Below are 25,965 nucleotides of genomic sequence, written 5' to 3' on the forward strand. Positions count from 1 at the left end.
CTCTGACCCTCTTCCCTCTTGTGCTATCTCTCATTCTCTCTCTCTCAAATAAATAAATAAAATCTTTAAAAAAAATAAATAAAAAATAAAAATAAAAATAAAAATACATTCACAATTATGTTTTACAGATCAGTCCAAATAATATACTGGTATACATTTTGCCTCATGACTTAAAGGGTCCTAGCAACCAAAGCTAACATTTTAATACTTTCCTATTCCCCACCATTAGCCCTGTATCTCCTCCGCATTCTTCCCACATGATGTCATGAAAACTACAAGACTGTAAAGAGAGATTCCACAAAAAAGTAAAGATGGGTTTTTTAAAGCAATATGGCACTATGATACAAAGGCACATCAGTGGGCACAAAAAGGTGTTAATAACTCCATAGGTTAGTGTGCCACATCACAAAGAAAAACCAAACATATTCAGATTCTTTTCTGGAATAGGAATTCATGCACAGGCAGAAGCACCACTCTCAAACTATATCAAGAGGTCTGAAATACCCTGAGCTTTATCGTTTTTAAAAATGTGGCAAATTTTTCAAATGTAGTAAAATTTTAATAAGTATAATGGTAATAAAGCGAAATTACCCAAACATTAAAAATAAAACCAAGAGAATATAAAACTGGCAAGGCCAAGATATGTCAAAATTCACTTATCAAAGTAAGTGATAAGGTCTCCAGCCGATCTCCTTCTGAAATAAATTCTGTATGAATCTGTTTCAGTAAATGCACAGAGCAGCACACAGAGAGATATAAAAAAGCAACAGTCTGGGGTCTCAATACCAAAATATTCTGAGATGTTGCTTTAGTTTGAATTAATCACAGTTGATCCTTAAGCTCCTCAAATCAATAAACAGTTACTCTTTTGTTTGTATCATAAAAACATGGTTTATATAAGCAAAATCCATCTGTTGGAATCTTAAAATCTAACTCATGACTTTTGGAAAAACTATTCTTTAATATTTTGCTTATGTATCTTGTTTTTTATTCCCTGTTCCTCCAGAACTTGAGGACTGAATCTTTGTTCAATAGCAATGAATGCTTACTCGTTATCTAGATTACAATCATTTTTTTTGTAAGCAGCTAAGTGGAAGACAATATAAAATAGAACAGGTAACAAACACATCTGAACTGAATTACTTTTCATAAACTTAAGCCCAATTAATATTTAATAATTGAAAAGACAGAATATCTGTTTTCTAGTACGGCATCTAGTCTTCAGGACTGACCATGGATGACCAACTGTAAAACTTTCAGGGGGAGAGGGAACGGAGAAATAAGTGGTTGACTTTCACATTTTGTGAAAGTATGAAAGGTGCAGATTTGATACTGTCTACTGAAGTTGGCATTTTTAATGTTATAATATTTTAAGAAAAATCACTGCAAGAAAAGAGCAATAATGGGTATTTTTAAATGGCATAATGAGGGATGATTTTTTCCCCTTTCTACTCTTTTTCTCATTTCCAAGTTTTATATAATAGGAATACACTATTTTCAAATAGTAAAAAGTCTAGTTTAAAATATTCTTAGGGGCACCTAGATGGCTCAGCTAGTTAAACATCCAACTCAGCTTAGGTCTTGATCTCAGGGTTGTGAGTTCAAGCCCCACATTGGGCTCCATGCATGGAGAGAGCAGAGCCTACTTAAAACTATATAAATAAAATATTCTTTGTTAGATAATATAAAGTCAATGTGTTGCAAGAAAAGTAAGTCTCTAGATCGATATTTTTCATGTATTTTTTTAAGTTGATAAACTTTATAAAGTTTGTAGATTTGTTCTTGAGCAAAATAATAATAATATTAATAATCATTTCACCTGTTCCCTTCCGTGCAAGTTCCATACTCCACTGGGGTTTCGTGGTGGGTGTGCCATCACAGCCTGATGAGTGTTGGGGTATTAAAACAGATCGGGAGCTAGCTGGCCGATATTTAGAGAGCCCTAAAATGCCAAAGAAGAGGGAAAAGAGGTATTTATTTCTTGGTTTACCAAAAGAAGAAAAAAGCCTGACATGTTTTCATAATTTAACCTTAAAACCAGAAGCAGTTCAATAGTAAAATAGAATTCTAATAATAAAAAGAATACTACTAACTACTAAAGATCCCATTTGTTTTTAATCCTTTGTTATGGTTCCTATATGCTTAAGTCTAAAAACAACACACATTCAAGAAAGACAGTAAAGTGTGACTGGCCTGCTAAATATATAAACTGGATTCCATATTTGAGATAGAAACCATATTTTATATTATGTATGTGGAATTTTGCATATAGTAAAGTTTTCCTGCTTCCCCAAAAATTTGCTAATAAATTCCATTATAATACTTGTTCAACAAATAGGTCAAAATATTTTAGGGGTTACAGAAGATATTTCTTTTTTTTTTTTTTTTAAAGACTTCATTTATTTATTTGACAGAGAAATAGAGAGCACAAGTGGGCAGAGAAGCAGGCAGAGGGAGAGGGAGAAGCAGGCTTCCTGCAGAGCAGGGAGCCCGATACGGGGCTCGATCCCAGGACCCTGGGATCATGACCTGAGCCGAAGGCAGACGCTTAACGAATGAGCCACCCAGGCGCCCTACGGAAGATATTTTAAACAGGAAATGTTTTGATGGCATAATGTGAACAACATTGTAGGAGCTATCAGGAGACCTAGGTTCTGATTCCAAATTATCAACAAATTAGATAATCCAGGTGAGACATGCAGCTCATCGTGTCTCAATTTCTTCATTTGTCAAATGGAAAAGTGGTCATTCTAGCCCTGAGTTGGCTATTGAGTGTGTCATTCAGGGCAAGTGACCTAATCTCTCTCTTCAGTTTATTTATCTGTAAAATGGATTGACCAGACAAATAATTGTTAAGATCTCTTACAATTAGAAAAGTCAAAGAATTCATGACCTTTCAGTTTTCAAGGCTCATAGTCTACCTGAAGCCAGCTCTCAAATTCTACTAGTTTATCCTAGATTACTAAATAATGAAAAATAATTTAGGTCTCAAAACTAAAATTTAATAAAAAGCAGACCAAGGTGGGTAAGGGCAACTCTGTACAAATATAACAAGTTTAAAAGAAAGGGGGAAAAAAAAAGAAAAAGAAAAAATATCATTCAAATGTAAAAGTCATAAAAGACAACCAGTATAGGGTATAGATAAATACTCCCTTTTTTTCCAATAAAAAGAAAACAGGAACAGTACCCAGGGAAAAAAAAGAAAGAAAGAAAAGAAAAATAGTCATATTCCCAATAAAAAATGCATTATAAAGTAAACTTGAGGGTGCCTGGCTGGTTCAGTCAGTAAAGCATGTGACTCGATCTTGGTATCGTGAGTTCAAGCCCACGTTGGGCATAAAGATTACCTAAAAAAAAAAGTAAACTAAACTTGATTTATCATTTATAATTAATTAATAAGTATCTTTTAAGTTATTACACTGGTACTATGCATACAATAATAATAAAGGATAAATGAAAATTAATAAATTACATCTTACACATCAACGTGGATGAACTTTAGAAGCATAATGTTGACTGAAAAAAGTAAGTCCTACTGGTATCATACCATTTTCATAAAATTAAAAAACAAGTGCAAGGAAACCCTGTACTTATGTGATACAATATAAAGAAAAGCAAGAGAATAAGAAAAACTAAAAAAGGAAACTGAAGATAGTATTTACTTGTAGTGCAAAAGCAGGTGAACAGAACCAGGAAGGGGCACAGAGGGAAGGACCCTGGCATGGAGCCTACAACAGAGTGGAGGTTAGAGTGGAGAGCAGGTTCACCAATATTTGTTTTATTACTATATTTCACACCTTACATGCAAGTTACATCAATGTTTCATCCCTGAAAATTATAAAATGGTGATGACATAACCTAGGTATTAACTCTTCAAAAAGCATTATGGCACAATATATCAAGAACTGTGAAAATCTTCTGAAGGTAAGTATCTCATGATACAGTTTAAATTAATCTTTTCAGCAATAATATATCTTGGGAAATTTACCCTAAGAACATAATTGACAAAAAAGAAACAAAAGCTTTTGTATAAAGATATGCAGTGCAGAATTACCTGTCATAAATACTTGAAACAACCTAAATACCTACCAACAAGGAAAAGTAAGGTATATTACAGTATATCAACTCAATACTGTCTCAGGTACTATTTTCAAAAGGAAAGATCATGATGTTTGAGAGATGCATGCAAAAATCTATGATATAGTATTATATGAAACAGGCAGGCAAAAAGAGAAAGCTGTGTTATGGGACATTAACTTCAAAGTTTAAAATTATGGTTCCATTATTAAAAAGAAAATAGATCTAGTATTTTATTTTGAGGTTATTTGGAGGTTAAGTCTATTACAAAACAAAAGGAAAAAAAACAAACCAAAAAACCCCTTAAAGCTACTGGTAGGAATCTGTTGAATGAATTTTTAAAAAAAAACAAACCAGAAGTATGCCAAATACTTAAAAAAGGACCAAAATAAAACACAATTTTAAAAAATCCTTTTTAAAAATTTATTCCTTTGCTAATATGCAATATAATCTGATACAATCTAGTATTTTATACTAGCTAGCTACTTTTCAACTTTATAGTTGTTCACTTGTAAATAAAGCAACAGGCCTTAAAACAGTAATACCATGAGAACTTTCTTCATCACCTCCCGATGGGCTGTACACTAGTCTTACCTGGAGTCGATGGCCTTTCAAGCATGTTCAAATGATGGGAAATAAACGCCTGGCTATCATGAACAGTGTCCATGTCAATTTCCTCCTCATCTTGAGAATTGGAAAACTAAAACACATACATAAAAACAAAGGAGAAAAAGAGCCATTACATCGCTTTATATTTGGATCTTAGCTCTTAGGAAAGGTAGCAGACAGGCCACAGAACATATACCCCCACATCTTAAAAGGAAAAGTAGTTTTTTCTCAAAAAGTACTAAGAGTAAGAAAATATTAAATGGTCCAGCCACCAAAAGAAGCTGAATGGATATTACTGAAAATAAAATAGCAACTAGAATCTACTCCTAAGTTGTGGGGAGAGGGAGTGAGCTGTGGTAGACCACACACACATAGTTCCTCCCCCAAACAGAGAAGAAGTATGTGACAATAGAAGTTAAATAATCAGATGGAAAATCTTAAATGACATTTGGGTTCTTTTATGATTCAGTCTGCCCCATCTGTTCCTGCTAAGGAAAAACCAATGGAAGTATTCAAAAAGATTTACAAGAAGGTGAATATCCTACACTATTAATACAGGTTTAACCTGTATTTCTTACTCTGATTTTGAGTTTGACTTTACTGCTATCCTCATTCTTCTCCAGTATTTGACCAGGTTCTAGTGGGGACCCCAGTGGTGTATCAGCCTTCCTCTTCACTCCCTGCTGATGAGCTGACATATTACATGATGCTTCCTTGGCAAGGTGATCATCTTCCTGCGGCAATATTCAAGATCAAAATTAGATTTCTGAAGACAAGTAGCTCATATTATAGCTGAACACTAACAGCTACAGCAACCATGCAGATTAGAACATGCCCAGTGCCTAAAAATTATCAGCAATGGGCTGAAAATAAACTTCACCTTTTCCTGTCTGCTGGTCTTTTTTGGGGGAGGTGGGAGGTATATAAGCGAACTTCTAGAGCTTTCCCAAAAGAATGTATCTTTTGGTATCATTTTCTCCTCTTCTCCTGAAGACTCCAAGAATGAATGTGAATAAGTTAACATATATGGGCAAGAATCAGAAACATAATTTATTTGTATAAGTTTGTAAATATTCAGATTTGAAAGAGCACATTAATGAGACTCTTTTTTTTCCTATGGAAAGATCATCTTACTTCTTTATAACCCAAACTCTAGGATACATTTCAAATTTACAACAAATATGTACAACTGTATTCCAGAAAATCTACGTGAATAAACAAATTTAAAATAACTATCACTAACTAGCATAAAGAAAATTTCAGTTTTCAAGTGTCAAAACACCAGTAGGGAATTGCCAGGCAAGTAATCTGGTCTAAATATTGGCGAAAAATGAAGCATGAGTTATTGGGGACATTTTGTTATTAATATGAAAATAATTTCTGGAAAACTTTCCTTGAATTACAGTAAAATGATTGTTATGTATACTAAAGGTCTTTCTACAAAAAGTCTGGTAATTTTCTAATGCATAGCTAGAAATAAAAGCTTTTTAAAAGGCAAACACAGACACACATACATAAATAAAAATGTAATACATCATCTCCTCCCAAATCAGCAGCTTACTCATTTACCTGACCATTCATTGTTATTTATTTAATTCAACAAGCATTTGCCAGGCACTTATCATATGCTTAGAATTGTGCTACTAAGTATGACAGAGAGTAGCCAAAAAAAAAAAAGTCACGGCCCCTGTGTTCAAATAGTTTGCCAACAACATATACAGACAAGATTAAATATTCATTTCAATTTTCTACTACTCAAGGAAGAAATTCAACACTCAAGTACAAAAACACCATGTCATAACAAAAGGGGTAAATGGACTGGGAGCACATTATTTGTCATGTGCAGCTATGTAGTTTGTCAGGAACACTTTCTAAACTGTAAAGTGCTAAACTACTGTCAGCTAGCCATTTTTTTAAGTGGCACATGAAACTTTTAGTGGCTTTAAAATCCTCCAGTCAAAAACAGCAATTCTCTTCTCTAGATAGCTCTATATAATAAAACTACATCTTCTGTAATGCATGTGATTCTTACAGGGTTCTGAAATCCAACTAGCTGTGCGTGACTACTTGGATTAATCGCAGCTTCTTGGTTGCCTGCTATGGCCTCTGGAATTATGGTCGGATTCAAGACAGCTTTTTTCTCTTTTAGATTAAGAACCAACCCAAGCTCTGGTAAGGGCAAGCAGGAAGGTCTACTGAGGCCAAAAAGGGTGAAGTACAAGTCCACAGCACCACACCGTAACCTCCAGTCATGTGAAGTTCCTAAGAATAATAAAGAAATAAGTCAGTATGTACATTTATCCATAAATTTTGAACTGCTCCAGAACCTATACAGAGGGAAAGGATTATGATGTCAAGGGGCCATCTAATGACCTAGGCTCCACTGGCAAACCCCCTACTCTAAAGATGCATCTTAACATAGATATTTAGAAATTGTTATGGAAACAGTAAATGCTTTCTTTAAAATATATATATATATATATATATATTTGAGAAAGAGCAAGAATACACACACATATGTAGGGGTGAGGGAAGGAGAGGGCGAGGGAGAGAGCATCTCCAGCTGACTGCGGAGCCAACATGGAGCTCGATCTAGGCACTCTGAGATCATGACTTGAGCTGAAATTGAGAGTCGGAGGCTTAACCACTGAGCCACCCAGGCACCCCTGGAAGCAGTAAATGTCAGTGAATGAACTAATGAATTCTGTAATTGGAAAAAATGTTCTCATTATGCCATTTTTTTTAAAGATTTATTTTAGAGAGAGAGAAAGACTGAGAGTGCTAGTGAGTGTGTGAGTAGGAGGAGGAGCAAGAGGGAGAGAAGCAGACTCCCTACTGAGTGTGGAACCTGACCAGGGGACTCCATCTCATGACCTGAGCTGAAAGCAAGAGTAAGATGCTTAACCAACTGAGCCCACCCAGGCGCTCCAATTACACCATTCTTCTTAGCAAATGGATATTAAACATCCACTAAAACTCTAATATTCCCAAAACAGTATTTTTTCTGCCTTTAAATCTTCCTTTTAATTCCTCCTCCTTGGTAACTACTCCACATTCATTCTCTGTTCATCTTGTCCTATTTTCTTCTTGAATAGCCCATTAGGAAGACAGCACTCCATGAGCCTTTATGAACCCTACCACTTGAAACAAATCTCCTGTCAAATTTATTATTTTCAGGTTTTAAATATGGTAAGAAACTCTACAACTACTCAAAATAACACGATTAAAAACTTTTATTGAAGAGGAGGAAAATGTTTTTGTTAAATGGCTATATATTTGTGTTGCTCCTATTTATTTAAAAAATAAAAATTAAAGGAAAAAGCAAACCCCAGAGATAGCAAAAGCCGGTAAAACACATACTGACCAGAAGACGACTGTGTAGAAATTAGGTTTAAAGTATTTGAGAGACAAGAGGCAAGTTCTTTCAATTTCTCTGATGAATCTCAGTCTTTTTTATCTCCAAAATAAGGGTTTTGATCTTATGCCTTATCCCATATCAACAGCAGGTCAGAGAGCACATCAATACCAGAGTTCTTTCTCACTTTCCCTTTTTTCCCCAACAGAGCACTCTAGGTAGATACTGCCATCAAATGGAACTGTCTGACAGGATGAAATCTGTCATCTAGGATTAGAGAATTGCTATGATTTCTAGGCAGAATTTAAAATGATGTATAGAACTTAAAATGAATGAAAAGTAACATGTAAATTCTTCTGGGTAAGAAAAATCCTACAAATACTTAATTTTGATCAGTAACTGTGATTTCAAAAGAGGACCATAATGTTTAAAAAGGAGAAACAAAAGGGAAAGAAGTTGCTACAGCAAATTTTAGACAGCATAAATATTAAGCTTTGCGGTTTTCAACAAGTATGAGAATGGGTAAATAAACTGCCATCAATCAAGTAGTGATTCTGATGAGACTTACCCCAACAGATAAGTAAATATGACATATATTTTATGCAAAGGAAATTCACAGGAATTATAATTTCACAGAGTTCATACTATACACACTACACTGTACTAGGCACCTTCCATGCCATGAACCAGCTATCATCGATCCTATTTGAGACATCTTCAGCTTGGCTACTGTGTGAGAAGGTAACAGATACACAGCATTGTTAAAAGCAAAAGAAGGCAAGAGCTCCTGAGGAGAATGAGGTTTTGTTTTTTTTTTTTAAGTTTTTATTTATTTATTTGACAGAGAGAGACACATGGAGAGAGGAAACACAAGCAGGGGGAGTGGAAGTGGGAGAGGGAGAGACGGACTCTCCACCGAGCAGGGAGCCCGATGTGGGGCTCGATCCCAGAACCCTGGGATCACGACCCGAGCCGAAGGCAGACGCTTAACCGACTGAGCCACCCAGGTGCCCGAGAATGAGGTTTTTATCATAAAAACTACAGAGAAACTAGACACGGAAAGAACAGTACAGACTGAAAAGTAAGGACTGTATGCTGGAAATCCATTTCCTTCTCTGGAATATGCAGATTTGGACATTTTAATTGTCTAACATTGCTTAATTTTTTGTAGGCATCCATTATTCTCCTCCTTGAAGCATTTTACACATATAGGTTCCACAAAGGACAGGTATCAGATTCCTGAGCCTTTTATTACAAAGGCTGGATGGGCTCAAACCTCTGAGGGAAGGGAAGGAAGCCTGCCAGAGCAGTTAGCACTATCTACTCATGGGCATCACAAGAAAAGAAGTGAACCTTAGGCATTTTATCAGTAAAGAAAACTGGAACAGTTTAGGGTACATTTACACTGGAAGAAAACTTAGCCTTGAAGATCAATATCACCTAATTACGTCTGCAGCAAATAACCATCCTGAACTATGCTGTAGATGACATCAAAACCAGTCAGGCAATTGAGTGTGAATTCCTCAAAGTTTTAAAAAAAAGTTATTAGCAAATGGAAAATGTACACTTTGATGAACTAGGGTTTTTTTTTTAAGTCAGCTTAAAGATGATCAAGCAGCACAGTGAAGGCTGCTAAATGCACTGAACCCCTAAAATAAGAATTTTGATACTTTTTATTTCTATGTGGGCTTTCTGGTTTGTTTTTTTAAGTTTAATCTATTTCAGAGAGAGAGAGAGAGGGAGGGAGGAAGAGCACGTGCATGGGCGCAAGACTGAGGGGAGGGGCAGAGGGAAAGGGAGATTGTCTGCTGAGCAGGGAGGCCAGTGCAGGGCTTGATCCCAGGACCCTGATATCATGACCTGAGCCGAAGGCAGACACTTCACCAACTGAGTCACCTAGGTGCCCCATGGTTTGGTTTGTTTTTTGTTTTTTGAAGATTTTGGTAGATCTTCAATTTGAATGGAGGAATGGATACTGTTTTGTTCCTGAAGGAAATTATTGACAGTATGTCTTCCCTTAAAGAAATGTAGGGCTGATTTAAGACGGAGCTAAAAAATGAAGAGCAGTACTTCCTATAAAATTACAAAAGAAAAAAAAATCGAAGCTCCACTACATTTCAAAATCATGGAACAAAATCTTAATATGGTTGTCATTATTTACAATGCAATTAAGTTGAATGGCATAGTGGGGAAAACACTTCTGCTAAATAACCAGTCAGCTCTGTGATTTTGGGGAAGTCAGGTGCCTGGGCCCTAAAATGAGAACACGGATCTGAGATGATGCTTAAGATCTCCTCAGGTCAAAAATTCTATGATTTCAAATCAATCAATTCCATTAATGAGAGGCCCTGAAACAGCTCCTGATTTCTACCCTCAGTTACAGCATTTTGAAGACCCTCTTCTAGCTTAAATGGTCCCAATCACCTAAGTGGCAAGGAATGCTCATAATATATGAAAAATAAAACAGATCTTATTCGCTCCTCTCAGGTCAAATGCTGTCCATCCTGTCTCACTAGCAGTTATACTTTGGGATGCACCTTGCTTACTTGGAACAGAAGAGCAACACTCGTGAAGAAAGTAGGAAACCCAGTACTGATGTTCTCTACTCAAATCACAAAATATCTAAAGACAAACCCCCTAAATAGCAAATCTGATACTAAAAAGATCTCTTCGTTTTTTGAAGTAATTGCTACTAAAGCTGATCAAGCCAAAAAACTGCTAAGAGAGGTCCCTTTGAAAGCCACTGTTTCCAGGACATTTTTCAACAAACCCAGCATTTCTTATTGGTGACAGAAGCTTGGAAATCTGAACAGAGTTGAGTCAGGCAAATAAGAACTGCCATAGGGCAGTTCTGTCCTGATCTCTCTGTGCATATTACACTAAGTACAAACATTTCACTCATATCCATGTGTGTGTACATGTATGTAATTTCCTACAAAAAAGGTATTAATATGTTTTCATTTTCTTTTTTTTTTTTTTAAAGATTTTGTTTATTTATTTGAGAGAGAGAATGAGAGAGAGAGAGAGTACATGAGAGGGGGGAAGGTCAGAGGGAGAAGCAGACCCGCCGAGCAGGGAGCCCGATGCGGGACTCGATCCCGGGACTCCAGGATCATGACCCGAGCCGAAGGCAGTCGCCCAACCAACTGAGCCACCCAGGCGCCCCAATATGTTTTCATTTTCTTGACCATTTTTCTTCCTAAAAAGGAGTGTTCGGGGGAAGGAAACCAGAAGGTCAGAACTTTGAAATCTTCTGATGTTAATATCAAAGTTGTCTATTTTCTTAGTCTGAAATGTGACAAATTCCATCAAGCTGAATTAATTTTCTTTCATTCTACCCCCTAGAGTATAGTTGTACACTTTCAAATACTAAAAAGTATGATGTAAACAGCCATCAATGTCCTGAGCAATCTCATAAATGTTTTCCTGTCATCCTTACAGTAATTGCCAAACACTGAAGAGCAACTTGGGAGTAATGGCTAAGATTTCTTTCACAATGATATACAATCTCTTCAATGCAGGCCTCTATCTTGAGAAATGAAAAAACACTGTTAATCAGGTAAGACTTGAGAAAGTACTTACGTTTTAAATAAAATGCAAAGCACCAATAATAAACTCCAAGTCCTAAGTTCTTAATTTTTAAATGTATTTTTTAAAAATTATTGTCATGTTGGTCTATAATCCAGTATCTTACATAAGCTATAAAAGGTAGGATTCTCATATGTTCTGAATTTTTAAATATTTTTCTTTGGGAAAGGAAAATCATTTCTTTCAGTGTGGAAAAAATATATATACAGCTAACAGAAGAGAGCCAGGTCATAACTCCACCTGTTCCTCATTGTATACATGATAAAATGCAAACTCCTGATCTATTTTTCCAGATAACACTATTTGTCAAACACCCTTTCAAAACTTGAGGCTTTTTCATCTAATTCTCTTACCTAAAGTGTCTTTCTCCTGGGCAAACTCTTCCATTCCTTAAGAGCTAGCTCAAATGTCACCACAGCACAAACATTCTGCCACTCCAGGTACGGTTTGTGGTTCTATTCTTCAGATTTCTAGAGTACTTTGCTCTTTTATTTCAGCAACTATCTATTTGTATTAAATTCTTACACACACAAAACATAGTATTCTGGAGGTGCTCAAGAAATAAATGGTGAATAAATGAATACTTGAAGCTTTAAAAAGAACTATGAACAATGTGATTAAAAATAAACCTATTTATTTAAGATTCTTATGCAACTAGGGACAAAGACCATATGATGTGAAAGCAGTTTCTCTTTAAAAATGTTTATTCTTTCTGAGGAGCATTATTCTTTAAAAGCTATATGAGAACTACAACAACATTTTGGCGGACAACTGAGGAAATGTGGTTATGAGATATATACTGGAGTAGGGCATGTTAACGATATTGAGGATATGTAGGAGGATGTCCTTATTCTCAGGAATAAGTATTTTGGGAAAAGTACCATGATGCAGTTTACTTTCAAACAATTCAGGAAAAAAAAAAAGAGGTATGTATACACAAAGAAAGAGAGGGAAAAGTACATATGGTAAAAAGTTAACTAGTGAACCAAAATGAAAATACATGGTCATTCACCGTACTGTTCTTAAAATTTTTCTAAGCTTTGAAAATTTTAAAAACAAAATGTTGGGGAGTAAAAGTTATGTGGGAAAATTAAGGAATGGGGTAAGATATCTAATATCTGTACATATACGTACATCCATATATAGCTGTGTATATGTGTAAGTGTTTTCAAAACAAAAACAGTTGGGATGATACCAGAATAGCAACCCAGAACTTAAAGATGAGTGGAGTTACCACACACCAGGCAGAGAGCAGAGACCAGGCAGTCCTAGGAACTCAACGGTAGAAGTCTGGGAAACTTCCTTCTGGTATATGGCCATTAGGATGACTCATTTTCCAAGAGCCCCTACTTTCTTTACCTCTCAGCTCTAAATACCCCTAGTATATTTCTAAAAAGAGTATTATTAACATTCATTAATGATATATGAATTTCAAAAGAACATGAATATAATTTCATGTAATTAGGTCATTTGTCTTACTCTCAAATTAATTTCAATTTTTGAAATCCTAATGTTATGTATCCTACCACAATTACTCTCTTATTGAGAAGTTTCTGAAACCAGCTAAGCCAACTTTGATTCTTCAAAAGCAGCTGATGACCACCTAAGATGATCTTTTCTTAACTGCTATGATACTGTCTCTCTATACTATTTCAAATGGGTTCAACAAACTTTGTAACTATGCAAAGTCAACACATCTCAAATCCACTTGGGAATAGGACAGAAATAAATGAATATAATTAAATCCCTATTGTCCACAGTTTATTTGTTCTCCATATGTAAATCAAGACAATGTTTATCTCAGGGGCGCCTGGGTGGCTCCGTTGGTTAAGCAACTGCCTTCGGCCCAGGCCATGATCTCAGGTCCTGGGATCGAGCCCCGCATCAGGCTCCTTGCTCAGAGGGGAGCCTGCTTCTCCCTCCCCCTCTACCTGCTACTCCACCTGCTTGTGCTCTCTCTAATAAATAAATAAAAAAATCTTAAAAAAAAAAAAAAAAGACAATGTTTATCTCAAATGACCAGATGACCAAGGAGTCCCAATAGGGAGCGAGGGGCAGACAGAGTTCAGTAGGATTAAGGGACTTAGATGATGTTCTAGTTCCTTTTGTTATAAGTGAATTCTCATTACCATTTCTTTTTTTTTTTCTTAAAAATAATCACAAGAAGATATACAGTAATGTGAAAAATTATCATGATAAAATGCTGTTTAATACCTTCATTTCAACTACAACTATGTACATACAATTTTTTCCCGTAAAGGCCAAATATACTTAAATGTTAATAGTGGGGAATGTAATAAATTATGTAATATTTTCTGTTTTGGTTCAGATAAAACTCTGTAACATGATTATATTGACATTATCATTTTATAAAAAGAAACTTTAAAAATTATGGGGAGCCTGGCTGACTCAGCTGGTGGAGCATATGACTCTTGATCTTGGGGTTATGAGTTCGAGCCTTACACTGAGTTTAGAGATTACTTAAAAAAAAAAACTAAAAAAAAAAAAATTTAAACAACAAGAAAAAGGTATTTTCTTAAATCAGATTCATTCATGTATCCCAAAGGTTCAGGAGTGGAAAGGAAATGAGCAATCCTCTAACCAATTTCCCCTAATGTCCAATGTCCTCTGAAAACATTAAAAACAAAACAAAACAAAAAACTATTCCCAACTATTCACGCCACTCCCACTGTTCATATTGCTCCCATTTATTTATAACTCTGAAGAGCTGAGCAATAAACTGTTTACAACTACAGATCTGTTTTGTTTAGAGAACTGCCACAGGGAATTCCAAATCAAAGCAACAACTGTACTTTATACTGAACACTACCAAAATTAAATACTAAAACGTCAGAGCTTGAATTTATACAGTCAATCAGAGCTTGAATTTATATAACCACAACTTTCCAATGGGTTTCAAATGTCTTACAGAAATTGTTCCATTAATCTTAAACACATATTCTGTTCAAGAAATCTTCCCTAGAAGGTGAAAAGAGATTCTTTGTAATTCATTATGCTTTCCTCAAAGTTATAATCCATCCCAGTCATGGAATCATGCATTCTTGTTAAGAATATATTCAACACAGTATAGTTTGTGCCACATATTAACTATTAAATGATCCTTTACAAGTTCCTGAACTTGTGTATTCATTCCCCAGATCTAAATGACAGTAATCATAACATCCTTCAAGGTACCACAAGTAGCAAAATATAAAACATTATGTAAACAGCAGCAATCATTCTTCTAGGGATTAGGGAAACCATTAGAAAAATAATTTAGCTTTATCAGTAGAAACTGGTTTAATGTGTTTTCTGAATACTTTGAGGACAAGGGCCATACTACTGTAATTCAATTTGATACCTGCTATGGTGCTTTTACCTGGTGTGCTGCACTATGATTATGAAACTGAGGGACAGAGTTATACAATTACTTAACATCACAATGCTAGTAAATAAAATAATTAAAAAAAAATTTTTTTAAAGAATCAGAACTTGGTATTTAGTTATGATTTAGTGAAGTGGCCACCAATGAAACAAACATTTTCTAAATTATTTAGTTATTGTCTAAATAAACAAGTTATTTTCTAATATTCTAGAGAATATTAGAGTAACATACATAAAGTAACATACATATTGGAATGAACAGCAACTGCTCTCTCACCATCTACCCAGCACAGTTTATCTTTAAGTAAAATAAATTTACCTTTTAATTGAATTTTAAATCCAAACCGGTATTATAATTTCAACACATCAGATACATAAGGCAAATTTTCTTTAAACATTTACAAGTCAATTGGAAAAGACCAAAAATTCAATTAAATAAAAATGGCAAAGAATATGAATGACCTACCAAAAAGGAACTACAGGTAGCTCAAGTACATGAGAAGCAAAATGATATCATTACTCTGTTAGTTTAACATTTTGGGCACTTAATATGAACTAGGTACTGTGCTTTACAGATAGTAACTCAGTGAATTTTCAGTTTGCAGAGGCAGGTATCATCAGGAGATACACAGGCTTAGAAAAGTCACACCTCATAAATTATTCAGCTGGGACCTGACCCTCATCCAACTGGTTCCAGAGCCTATATACAAAGGAGCACTGGGCTATCCTGCCTCTTGACCTCATCCAAATACAGTGAATTCAAACTGTGAATGAGATACCATGGTCTCCACTGTGCAGAGGTAACAACATTCACTGCTCCTGAAAGGATCCACAGGAAACTGGCTACCCCTGGGAAAGGCCACCAGGCAGCAAGGGAAAACAGGTGAGAAGATATAGTTTTCAACTCCTTATAATTTTCTGAAATAAAAATAACAATAATAGTTTGCAGGTCTATATTTATAGTTCCTTAGACATGTGGAATACTTCCACATAAATTAATATTTTTGTTTCCTCAACCACCTTGTGAGGCAAAGTGAGTGAATATATCCTTAGTCAATGTCACCACACTCACCACTGTGAAGGCAGATGTAATAGGTATCCTTCTTAAAAAAAAAATAAAATATTAACCATAGTTCTTTAAGTACTGAAAACTTGCTGCAAAATGAAAATACCCCAATAATAAAATTTTTTTTAAAATTCTTACCAGAATTCATAAGTTTCCAAAGTTGATCTACCAAGGCTTCATTGCATAACGGAGACTCCATGTTCTTAGTAAATGGTGGGTTCTTCGTCAACATGTTTAGAATCTTATGTCTGAAAGATAAAGAAAAAACTTCCGCCGACCATGAAGTAAAAACATTTGAAAATTATCTATAGTATCTCCTTCCTATTTTATCATCTCTTCTTAGATTTATTTTTGTGTTTAAGTTTAAGTTCAAAAGACATTATTTTACACATCCTAAATATTTACTATGGTTTTTTCACTAGAAAGGTTCTGGTGGGTTTGTTCTTTTCTAAAATTACCTTAGTGTATAAGGAGGTCCTTTAAAACCTGACTCTATGTATTCCTAACCAATCTTTCTCATTCCATTTCTAAAATAAACATTTTAGTCTCCTTAGAAAAATTTTTAAAGAAAGGCTGGTCAGTAAATACAAAAATCTTAAAATGGGGCAAAAAAAAAAAAATTACATATGAAGAACAAGTCTACGTTGAGGTAATAAAATGAATATAGACTTCATTATTATAGTATCTTTGTAAAGCATAGAAATGTGCAGAAGCTTTTAAAATATGGAGACCCAAAAAAAAAGGTTTCCTCAAAATGAGCTGAAGTTTAGAGGAGTTAATTAGTCAAAGGATCCTCATGTTGGGTAACAATTAAAGTTTGCTACTGGGAGTTATCCCCTGTGAGAGGCCAGCTGAACACTCATGGAGTCTTCTAAAAATAGGGCAGTGTGACCAAAACAACATCTGAAAACGAAAATGTCCAACGCTATGAGTAGGAGACGCCAACAGAAAGAGGATAGAAAAAGAAAAGGAACAGCAAGTAAGCTATGGCGGCAGTCTAACACTGAGCGCAATGATAAGAGCCAGGCCCAGGCCTAAGAGATACAAGACCACACAGTAATGGAACGCTTGGATACAAATGGAGGAGACACTTACATTGTAATTACAAATGACTAACCTGAAAGGTGAACCCAAGGCAGTTTTTATATTTAATTGTTGGTGGTAAGGCATCAGACTGGATTTATACTTGAAAAAGAGACGGGAAGAAAGTGGAACTACCAGGTTGCAGATTAAGATACTTAACCACTTTTGGCTTCAATTTTATGTCTGTAAAACTGAAAGATGTGCTCTCACTTTAATATCCTCTTGTGCTTTGATATTTTAAGACCGTATAAAAGACTACTGAAAAGCTATGAGAACAAAAAGTGGAGTTATAGATGCAATTTACAGATAGGGATTATGAAAGGGGATACATATCTTCATGCATATTTCATATGCGTATTTTCATAACTTTATAAATAAACACAATTCCTGTCCTTAAGGAACTCAAAATCTATCTGTAAGAATAGATCAATATTACAGGTAAACAATCTTTAAAAATATGGACAAGTTTGTTCTTTAGAGCAGGTTAATGTTGTTATACTTTAAGTTTGCATTAATTAGAAAACTTAAGTTTCTATTCGGCTGCTTTCCCAGTTACCCCAAATACCAAAGTGGTAGGTGTGCCAATGAACTGTAAAGAGTGAAACTGAGGATATCTTTGAAATGATCACTGAAAGAGCAATAGTGATCAGTACATGTATTATTACTATCAAATTAAACATTGCTTCAAAACTTGTTTTTCTCTAAAGTTTAGATGATAGAAGATAGGATTTTATAAAGAAATACTTATAAATGACTAAACACCCAAAGTGATACTCAGAGGAGATGAAGTTTAAGGGAAGACAATGAGAATCTCATGCTTAAATTTACAGAGATTAAACATAAAAATTCAGAATAAGCATATGCTTCACACAACTGGAAGAGACCTAAAGCAAATCCTGGGAAAGTCATAGGTTTATAAGTTTGCTGCTGCATCACATTATTTCCCTAAACAGTTGAGAATTTTCTTGGTGGGCAAGTCCAATCTATTGTCAATCACTTATCAATAAGAAACTCAAATCAAAACCAAAAACATGCTCAAAATCTCTCATGAGAAAAAGCACAGGATGTATGTGTGTCTCTTGAGGGACGGATACACTGTGATCATATGTATGCTTCATTCCAAAACCAAAATATAATTTCATGTCATCTTTAAAACAATCCTATCCATTTTAAAGAATATAATTAACAGTCCTTCCTATCAATATAAAAAGTATATTCATGGGTAGAAATGACTGGAAAGCAATAATCTAAAATGTTAAGTATTTCTGGGTAAAATAATTACAGGCTATTTAAGTTTTCTTCTTAATGTAATTTTGCATTTTTCCAAATTTATATGAGTATTTTAAAATGTCATGCCCAGTGATGAATCACTAAATTCTACCCCTGAAACCAATACTACACTATATGTTAACTAATTTGAATTTAAATAAAATCTTGGAAAAAAGGAAAAGAAAAAAGTTATGCCAACTGAAAGGAAACTATAATTTTCAAAAATGTAAATTTCATTTTAGTTCAAAAATAAAACACCTAGATTTAATTAATTAAAAACTACGCACCTAGTTTTTTTTCCTTTTTTTAAAATTCATTTGAGAGAGAGAGAAAAACAGCATGAGAGGGGAGAAGGTCAGAGGGAGAAGCAGGCTCCCCAGAGCCGGGAGCCCGATGTGGGACTCGATCCCAGGACCCTGGGATCATGACCCAAGCCGAAGGCAGTTGCTTAACCAGTGGAGCCACCCGGGCGCCCCGTCCTTTTTTTAGATTATTTATCTTATCAGACATGTAAAATGAACAGCAAACTTTATGAAAAAAAGCGTTAGTAATCGGTCAGGTGATTATACAAGTTAATTAAAGTGCATTTACTTAGTTTAAATTCTCAAGATACCTTAATGAAGAACTAATCTATAATCTGAAAATCTTCTATTGAGAGAAAACTACACATATAAAGTGGACAACCCTATTACCATATTTAAAACATCAAGCCAACATGAAAGACTGAGAACTTCCCCAACATTTCAAAATAAACACCTTAAAGCTTTTTTCTGTATACAGTTGTCAACAGAGAGATAATATCATTTCTCTTTAACATATGAAAGAAGTTAAACATACATATGATTAGAAAAAAAGCCATACATATGATTAGAGGAAAAAGGAAAAAATTGCATCCAATCACTCATTTCACATGTATTGAACCAACTATATATAAGGCACTATGCTATACTCCAGACACTGACAAAAAGGAAACATGGTCCCTATCTTTTTGGAACTTATATTCCCATGGGGGAGACAAAGATAATCAAATAGTTCCAGCTATAAAATTAATACTTAAATATAGGAGATATTTCTTTACTTAAGTATAGGAAGAACTGTAGGGTTTTTATGGGCAATTATGACTTCAGGGACATGATCTAGTATAGGGAATTAAGGAAGCATCCTTGCAGAAACGATTTTCAAGTTTAGCATTCCTTGATGCTTTCATCAAGGAATAATTACAGGTAATTTGGGTTTTTTCTCCCCCAGACTTTAAGGTTTCACCCTAAAATTCTTCAGAGCTTTATCTAACTCTATCAAAATCAATAATTCTGATATATATCATAATAAACACAGAAAGAGAAAAGAGAAAAAGAAAAAGAGAAAATCCACATATATTTTTAAATTTTAAGTCTTATGGGGTGCCTGGGTGGCTCAGTTGGTTGAGCGTCCAACTCTTGATTTCAGCTCAGGTCATGATCTCATGGGTCGTGACATGGAGCCCTGCATCAGTTGTCAGTCTCCACTCAGCAGGGAGTCTCCTTGGTGATTCTCTCCCTCTGCCCCTCCCCTTCACTCTCTCTTTCTGTGTCTCTCTCTCTCAAATAAATAAGTCTTTAAAAAAAAATTTAGTTCTTATTGAAGACCATTTCATCACTAGGAGTTTAAAGATCAACCAAGGGCCATAAAAATAAAATGCTTGTGTCTGGGGTAGGAGAGAGTAATGCCACTGATTTTAAGACATATACCAAATGTTTACCCATCTTAAAGACTAAGAATTCTATCCAATCAATAAAGTGGAATATGGCAGATCTGTATTGTAGTTACTTAATGAGTTTAAGAAAAAGTAATAGAACAGATTGGTGGTTGCACGGAAAAGGGGGGCAAAATGAATGCAGCAGGTCAAAGAGTACAAAACTACAATTATAAGTCATAGGGATGTGATGTACAACATGGTGACAATAGTTAATAATACTGTGCTGCATATCTGAAAGTTATTAAGAGAACAGATCATAATAGTTCTCATCACAAGAAAAAAAGTGTGTAACTATGTATGGGGAGGATGTTAACTGAACTTACTGTGGTGACAATTTCTCAATATATGCTAATATTGAATCATTGTGTTGTATACCTAAAACTAACATAATGTTTTATGTCAATTATACCTAAAAGAAAGAAAGAAAAGGAAAAGGGAGAAAAAGTAATGATGGGAACACAGAGAAAAGGACAGAGCTCCTATTCAAAGTATTAAAAGTAAAGAAGAAACACAAAAATATGGACAGATGTGCCAAGATACTAAGAAATATGCAGATACATTAACTGTTATGTGGTAATACTTCTTTTTTGTCTTGACAATTAACATTAAAGATTTTTAAAGACATGCCGAATTTTTTAACTATGAATGAACCTATGGGCTAGATGATATTAAGTACAGACTAAGAGTTTCCCTACTGATGGTATAAATGAATCATATCAATTAAGAAGAAAAGTGTCAAATATAATCATGAACTATGTCTTTAAATAGATTTTCAGTTCAATTATAAATAACTGCTCTTGAAATTTGAATGCTTTTAATAGTTCCACAACAGAATTTCAAAAAAAAATCACTTAGACTGTACAGTATGTAATTTAGAAATATAGAAACTTCAAATATTATATAGTACTACAATCTGCTAAAATCGTCTTCAAAACAGTTCCATGATCTCAGAAATACACACCTTAACATTAGTTCTGATGCTGTGAACTGAAAACATAAATGAATACATGATACACTTTGTTTATACTGTATTTATAATTTCTGTTCCTACTTGCTATCAGTAGGATCTTATAAACTTTCAAATGCATGAACTCTGTCATGTAAGAGATGAAGGTGGTTTCCTGCCTATCCTCTTATCTGATGATTATGAGATTTTTGTCCATGTTAACCTTACCTTTAGTACACATCAATCACAAAGAAAAATTTAAAATATACACACAAGTCAAAGAGTACAAAAGGAACTTTTGTACTCTTTGTACAGATCAGGAACTTATGAAATAATAACAGCAAAACTTTATACAAAGATACGCATATAACAAGCATCATTTGAAACACTGAAATGGGGGCGCCTGGGTGGCTCAGTCTTAGGTAAGTGTCTACCTTCGGCGCAGGTCATGATCTCAGGGTCCTGTGATCGAGCCCCACATCGGGCTCCCCGCTCAGCGGGGTGTCTGCTTGCCCCTCACCCTCTGCCCCTCACCTTGCTCATGCTCTCTCTCGCTCTGCTCTCTCAAATAAATAAAATCTTTAAAAAAAAATAAAGATTAAAAAAAAAAACAATGAAATGGTTAGAGTTGAAAGACAGACAGACATAAAACACTGAAATAATAAGGTCACCTAACCAAGAGCTCACTGCTACAACCAACCCAAAAAACTACCGTTGGTCAAAGACAATGTCTTTAATCTCTTATGTGGACTCCTCATGTCCAGATGCATTTCAGTAAAGTTAGAAGCAGTTTGCCTGTATGTCTTTTCAGAAGAAAAGAACCATCTGTCAACTTATGTGTCAGGTTGAGTAAGACAATTAACATCTGTAGGTTTATGTTCTTGTTTCTAGTGGGCATAACTATAAGTTACTTCCCACAATTCAAATTTTATTTTATGAAGTCATAATCTTAAAACAAATGAACAAAAATTTAAGTGTCTCATATATACAAAGAAAGGAAGACAGAAAAGGTCAAATATTTAATCCTATTCAAATACACTATGAACATCCTACTTTGCAAAAGAAAGCAACAGAAATGAAGACTAGAAGAAATACAAAAATGAAAACTGTTACTAAGTCAGAACTGGGATTTTCTTCTATTTTTGCTTATTTTCTAAATTTTAAATCTTACATTACACTTTTTAAATCCTAAGTCTATGGATTAAAAATGAGATTTTATAGGAGATAGAAAGGAACAAATGGGATACACCAAGACATTTCTCTCAATGACTTTTAATGTAGACTGAATCAATCAATACAGGCATTATAAATTTGGATATATAAGAGATGGCCCATGTACACTACAAACTGTTATGTAAGCTTTTCTTTAAATTACAATAGAAGTCGTACATAAAATTGCAGGGAATAAACTTTGCTTATTAACAATGTATTTTTTAAAATGTCTTTCCAAAGGTATACACAATTTTTTTAAAGAATTTATTTATTAGAGAGAGAGAGAGAGAGAGCATGCATGCGCACATGTACACACGCAGAAGCCAGGTGGCAGGGCAGAGGGAGAGGGAGAAGCTGACTCCCTGCTGAGCAGGGAGCCTGATGCGCTGGCTCCATCCCAGGACCCTGAGATCATGACCTGAGCCCAAGGCAGACACTTAACTGACTGAGCCACCCAGGCATACTCCATTTTTTAAAAAGCACCCTAAAAAGGACATTAATAAATGTATAACATGTTCCTCTATTTTTAAAAATATTAAAAACTTGTTCCATGTATAATCTTCCCAACTTCTTCAGTTTACTTTAGGACTTGCAAAATCAAATTTAGCACAAAAACTAACCTTACATAGGGTACAGGATCATTCTGAATCATATTAAGTAGCCACTGCAGTTCTTCATAACTCCTGTCCACTGAAAATAAAGAAATATATTTGTTTTTAACTGTAACAGATGAAATAATGAGTGATAAGGAAAGATTTACACTTAATATTTAGGGCTATGCCTTAGCTGTATTTCAAATCAGAGCTGAAGGCTGTAGACAACTTCTTAAATTTTTTTATGAACTAGGCCACTTTGTAAATTTCACTGGTATTGTGCTGTATATAGCCAAAACATAAAACAGGACCAAGTGCCTATTTTTCAGTAATGCTCAAGTCAATGACAAATAGAACATAAAGGAAATTATAATTTATTAGGAGCCCTAAATTAGAGATGAGTAACTCTAAATGGACAAAATATATTTAAATAAAATTGTGTTCTAGATGCTTAAATCAAATTAATAGGAAAATCTGATACCCACTGGTATCTCAACTATATTAGAGTATGCAATAGAAATACTGTTTTTACCCAAGTGGTTTCTTTCATTTTAAGACTAAAGAACAGTCTTAACTTTTCAACATAACATAACATAGTGCTATAAATATAAATAATCTGGATAAAACCACTCATTAGCAATTTCCATTCACCTTTTCAACAAGTTATGCTTCTATGATTTGAAAAGCTTTATTATCAGAATTTTATTTCTGATATCTTCCATTTTTTCACTTTCTAATGATCTAGAATTATAGATAATACTGAAGCATCTCTCAATTATACTTATTAGCATTCTTTTGGAAATCATAATATTAGCATTCTATTTCATTTCAGGTAATACTAATTCATGAAATCTTAGTATTTATGTGACAGTAAACATCATTCATGTATCTTGGGAAAGAAGGTTGAGAATACTGGCATATTTGTTAAATCTCAGGATGTCTAGATTTCACAAATTGGTAAATTGTCAAAACAAAACAGGAGACTGATAGATTACATTTTTTTACTTGACAAAAAATCTATTAAAAAAAATCACTATTTTCACCTCCATTTCTTAAAAGAGAAAGAATTATTGTTACCCTCAATAAAAAGAACAAATGACAATCCTTTCTAAACTTAGGCCAACATATATAATATACACACTATTTTGTTCTTACCTTTTATAATTTCTGACTATACATACACATACTTCTATTGAAATTTACCAAAAAAATGATTAAGATTTCAGTAATTTCCTCTAATATGTAAAAATTAACCAGTATCTATTAAAGAACTTCCCTCACTCCTTCCTCTTTCCATAGTCAGAAGTATAACATACTCTAATTTCTTCACTCTTCCCATATTTTGGCACGATATTCTGAAATTCTCTAGGCAAATTAAATATTTCTTATATTTGCATATATTTTTTTAAAGATTTTATTTATTTGAGAGAGAGACAGAGCATGAACGGGGGAGGGACAAAGGGAGGAGAGTGGAAGCAGGCTCCCTGCTGAACGAGGAGCCCGACTTGGGCCTTGATCCCAGGTCCCTGTGATCACAACCTGAGCTGAAGTCAGACGCTCAACCAACTGAGCCACTCAGGCACCCCTGTATATTATAAAGAATTATTTTTGAGAGGTACCTGGGTGGTGCAGTCAGTTACGCCTCCAACTCTTGGTTTTGGCTCAGGTCATGGTCTCAGGGTCGTGAGAATGAGCCTGCATGGGGTTCCTGCCCAATGTGGAGTCTGCTCAGCGTGAAATCTGCTTAAGATGCTCTCTTCCTCTGCCCATCGCCCCACCTCTGCACGTGCGTGCTCCCTCTCTCAAAGAAATAAAATCTTTTTTAAAAGAAGAATTATTTTTGAAGTTTGCATTAAATTTTATAACCATGTTATTAACAAATATTTAAGCTTAGTTGTTTTTTGGGTTTTTTTTGGTTTTTTTTTTTACAGGCACAGTCACTCATCACTAGGTCTTTCATTTCACACTTTCATCAATCTTGAGTTATTATTTGATTCACTTCTAGGTCAGCTGAAAATTCTTTGGGAATTCTGTTTTAAAGAATGTTCCACAGGAGATGTATTTCTAAATTTTTAAGGCTACATGAGTGACAACCTGGCAAAAAAGAGAAGGTAGGATTGCAGTTTTCCCTAAACATTACATTAGCCATTTGTTCACTGTCTTTTGAACTCTTCATATTCTGAAGAAGTCACAGGCCACAGGCCACATTATTCTTTTATCCTGTGTAATAACTGGGTTCCTTAACCTTAAAATTTTAAATTTTATCAGACTCTAGCTTAAGAAGTTTCATTTTACTCTTTTGCTTTTCTTCTACCTGCTTTATTCTTCTTGACTGATTCTTAATATTTTCATCTCTATATTTTTCTGCCCTGTATTTCTTTAAATGTTTTGAATATATAATATTTTCTTAGCCATTTTTTGGTCTTACTTTTCTTCAACTTCAAAAAACCTTTTCTAATCCCCCCCTACTGAGGCTCCCATGTATATATCTCACTTTACTTTCAGAAACAAATTTTTGAAAGGTACAAAATGTTTTCTTGAGTCCTCAGTTAGAAATTTCTCAAAAATCTTCTTTCAGTTTTAATAACATGTAATTAAAGCTATGGAGTAATACACTGACTCCTTAGAAAGACCAAAGATACCTAGCTCTAATTTTATTCTTTTCCCTCACTTATTCTTATACAAGTTCTACATTTACCAAAATTCTTCCTAAAGAATTTAAAATTTAAATCTCTATTTTTGTTTGCAATAGGAAACCCCAAAAACTGAGACGGCCTTAAATATTTAGTAAACATTTCCTTCTAAAATGACAAGAGCAAATGCTTATAAAGCATTACCTTTAGTATAATCAACAACTGCTTCCAAAGCTGCTATCCTAATGTCCACAAAGTGGCCATACTCTGCATAAGATTTAAAAAGAGCTGGATCACTTGGCACATGTCCATTCTTCTGAAGCACTCGTATGGCTCTCAAACAACTAGGAAAAAGAGTATTTACAGTGAAATCTTTTTTTTTTAAGATTTTATTTATTTGACAGAGAGAGACACA

The 25,965-nt window shown here is 34.5% G+C and overlaps 1 protein-coding gene across 4 annotated transcripts in view; it reads right to left on the minus strand.

Annotated features, from left to right (window-relative positions):
- The window catches only part of TAF2 (TATA-box binding protein associated factor 2), an 83,500-nt gene that overhangs the window by 9,714 nt on the left and 47,821 nt on the right, over positions 1-25,965 (minus strand). For 2 of the 4 annotated variants that reach the window (XM_073893152.1, XM_073893151.1), the window contains exons 20-26: positions 25,755-25,894; positions 22,945-23,014; positions 16,218-16,327; positions 6,719-6,948; positions 5,265-5,420; positions 4,672-4,777; positions 1,820-1,942 (exon numbers count right to left, since the gene is read on the minus strand). In XM_073893152.1, coding sequence (XP_073749253.1) covers positions 1,820-1,942; positions 4,672-4,777; positions 5,265-5,420; positions 6,719-6,948; positions 16,218-16,327; positions 22,945-23,014; positions 25,755-25,894 — 935 coding nt within the window. The remainder of the gene's footprint in view (positions 1-1,819; positions 1,943-4,671; positions 4,778-5,264; positions 5,421-6,718; positions 6,949-16,217; positions 16,328-22,944; positions 23,015-25,754; positions 25,895-25,965) is intronic. The other 2 variants (XM_073893154.1, XM_073893153.1) reach the window with 1 other exon arrangement.

This window comes from Callorhinus ursinus, unplaced genomic scaffold (assembly GCF_003265705.2).
Source record: "Callorhinus ursinus isolate GAN/ISIS: 27379988/994484 unplaced genomic scaffold, GSC_fseal_2.0 scaffold5, whole genome shotgun sequence".
Lineage (NCBI taxonomy): Eukaryota > Metazoa > Chordata > Mammalia > Carnivora > Otariidae > Callorhinus > Callorhinus ursinus.